Genomic DNA, 2,025 nt, shown 5'->3' with positions numbered 1-2,025 from the left:
GCCTGGTCTGTGTGGCCCACGTGCGTGTCTCTGGGTCCAGCTCCCACTTCTCAGTCTCATAACGGGACCCCGGCTCCTACCTGTTCCGGACAGCGGCCCTCGCCTTTCCTGCTTCGGGTTCCTGCCCGCCTCCGCCCTGTCCCTCCAGGAACTTAAGACTCCGCGGGGACAGGGAGGGGCAGTTCCCGACAGGCAGGGGCAGTTCCCGACAGGCAGGGGCAGTGAGTTCCCCACAGGGAGGGGCGGACCCGTTGGTCACTGGCTGCCCTAGACGGCAGGTGGGCGGGGCCTCATACAGATAGGACTCTGGACCAATCGCCGCCTCGAGGAGGCGGGATGCTGTGTTTTTCAAAAATTACTTACTACGTGTTTTTTGTTGTTTTTTGTTAATCCTCACATGATATCTTTGCCATTGTTTTTCAGAGAGAGTGGGAGGGAGGAAGGGAGGGGGTGGGGAGAATCCCGCAACTCAGGGACCTGCCCTGGACCAGAGTCTAACCCGCGACCCCCGACCCTTCGGTGCGCAAGCCCACGCGCTAACCACTGAGCAGACAGGCCAGGGCAGGTTTTTTTTTTATTTTTAAAATTTTTTATTGATTAAGTTATTACATACGTGTCCTTATCCCCACATGACCCCCCATCCCCCAGGTTTTTTTTTATTTTCAATTCTCACCTGAGGATATTTTTTTATTGGATTTTAGAGAGGAAAAGAGAGAGAAACATAAAGTAGTTATTTTACTTATCGATGCACTCATTGGCTGACTGGTAGGTGCCCTGACTACGGTCCAAACAGCAAGCTTGGCACCCGGGGAGGAAGCTCGCACCAGCTCGTCTACCGGGGCCTGGAGACGCGGCTTTCGTTTTTGGTTTCTTTGGTTCCGGCCAATCACAGGCCCCCCGGGACTCGACTTCCCGGACTCGCCGCCCCCCACTCCCAGCCCTTCCGCCCCCTCGCCCTCTCCGGGCCGGGCGCACAGAGAGGCGGACACCCGGCTGGTTCCCGAAGCTTTAAGCAAAGGTTTGTGGGGCCGCGCCCGCCGGCCCATCAGTCGTCCACTTCGGCCAAGGTCTGGGCCACGTAGTCCGAGTGTCGGATCCCGAAGCTCAAGCCGCCGGGCTTCCGGTACTGGGGGCCCAGGAGTCGCCGCTGACCTCGCAGGCCGACCCTGCAGCTCCGCACCAGGATCCCCGTCCCGTCTCCCCTTTGCCCCCACCCCTGCCCTGGTCCCAAACCTCGGGCCTCAGACCCTCCATCCTGGACCCGGATTCTCATCCCCCGGGATCTGACCCTTGGCCCCGGGACCCCAGATCACCTGGTCCACATTGTAGGCTGCGGGCCCCGGGTTCTGGCTGTTGTCTTGGGGGAGCGCCGTCCGCGGCTGCATCGTGAACTGGGGGGCCCGAGACTTGTAGATGCCGGGGTTCACCACATGGTAGGTGCCGGGACCTGGGGTCTGCGGGAGGGGTGCAGGGCTGGGCCTCCGTTCCCGTTGTCCACTGACCCCAGCCCCGGGCTTCCTTACCCGCTCCCAGTTGCCCCTCCCGACGTGGAGCCCGCAGCCCCCTCACCTTGCTGAGGTCCTCAAAGAAGCTGCCCACGACGCTGCGGCCGTAGAGGGAGTAGGTGGGGGCGGAGACCTTACTGATGACTCGCGGGCCCAGGACCGGGGGCACCGTGTAGGTGCCGGGACGGTGGGAAGGGCCTCGCAGCGGGAACGGACCTGCGTGGTCTCACCTGGGGTGTTGTGCTCCGCTTGCACGCCCCAGTTTCGGGGGGCCATGGTGTGTCGGGGCGCGCTGGGGTACGTGGCGTTGCCCGCTAGCTCCGGGAAGTACCTGCCTGTGGGGCGGACCGGGGGTGTCGGCAGAACCAGGCCTGGGTTCTGGGATTAGGGGGAACCGAGCCGCGGTTGGTCAAAACCCGTGGGGCCTGCAGTTCTTGGAGGTCCGATACGGAGCCCCGAACTTGGAGTGTGAGGGTCCCCGGGGTCGGGCTCGGGTGGGGGGTTGGGGTGGCCTGGCCCT

At 62.9% G+C, this 2,025-nt stretch overlaps 2 protein-coding genes across 3 annotated transcripts in view; both read right to left on the bottom strand.

Moving 5' to 3' along the window:
- Positions 1 to 245, bottom strand: part of TYMP (thymidine phosphorylase) — a 3,757-nt gene extending 3,512 nt beyond the window's left edge. The window contains exon 1 of the mRNA XM_014541200.1: positions 81 to 245. The gene's annotated coding sequence lies outside the window, so the exon portion shown is untranslated. The remainder of the gene's footprint in view (positions 1 to 80) is intronic.
- Positions 246 to 649: 404 nt separating this feature from the next.
- ODF3B (outer dense fiber of sperm tails 3B) lies at positions 650 to 2,019 on the bottom strand. 2 transcript variants are annotated; one of them, XM_005868231.2, is made up of 4 exons: positions 1,736 to 2,019; positions 1,570 to 1,691; positions 1,314 to 1,454; positions 650 to 1,126 (listed from the first exon to the last, which is right to left on the bottom strand). In XM_005868231.2, the coding sequence occupies exons 1-4, from the start codon at positions 1,779 to 1,781 to the stop codon at positions 1,046 to 1,048; spliced, it is 390 nt and encodes a 129-aa protein (XP_005868293.1). In that variant the 5' UTR covers positions 1,782 to 2,019; the 3' UTR covers positions 650 to 1,045. The 2 variants fall into 2 exon arrangements, with proteins under 2 accessions (XP_005868293.1, XP_014396695.1); XM_014541209.1 differs by having other exon boundaries at positions 1,047 to 1,691.
- Between the last annotated feature and the right edge of the window lie 6 nt (positions 2,020 to 2,025).

This window comes from Myotis brandtii, unplaced genomic scaffold (assembly GCF_000412655.1).
Source record: "Myotis brandtii unplaced genomic scaffold, ASM41265v1 scaffold2658, whole genome shotgun sequence".
In the NCBI taxonomy this organism is placed as follows: Eukaryota; Metazoa; Chordata; class Mammalia; order Chiroptera; family Vespertilionidae; genus Myotis; species Myotis brandtii.
The sequence above is the reverse complement of the archived record's forward strand: the minus strand, read 5'-3'. Positions and strand labels throughout refer to the sequence as shown.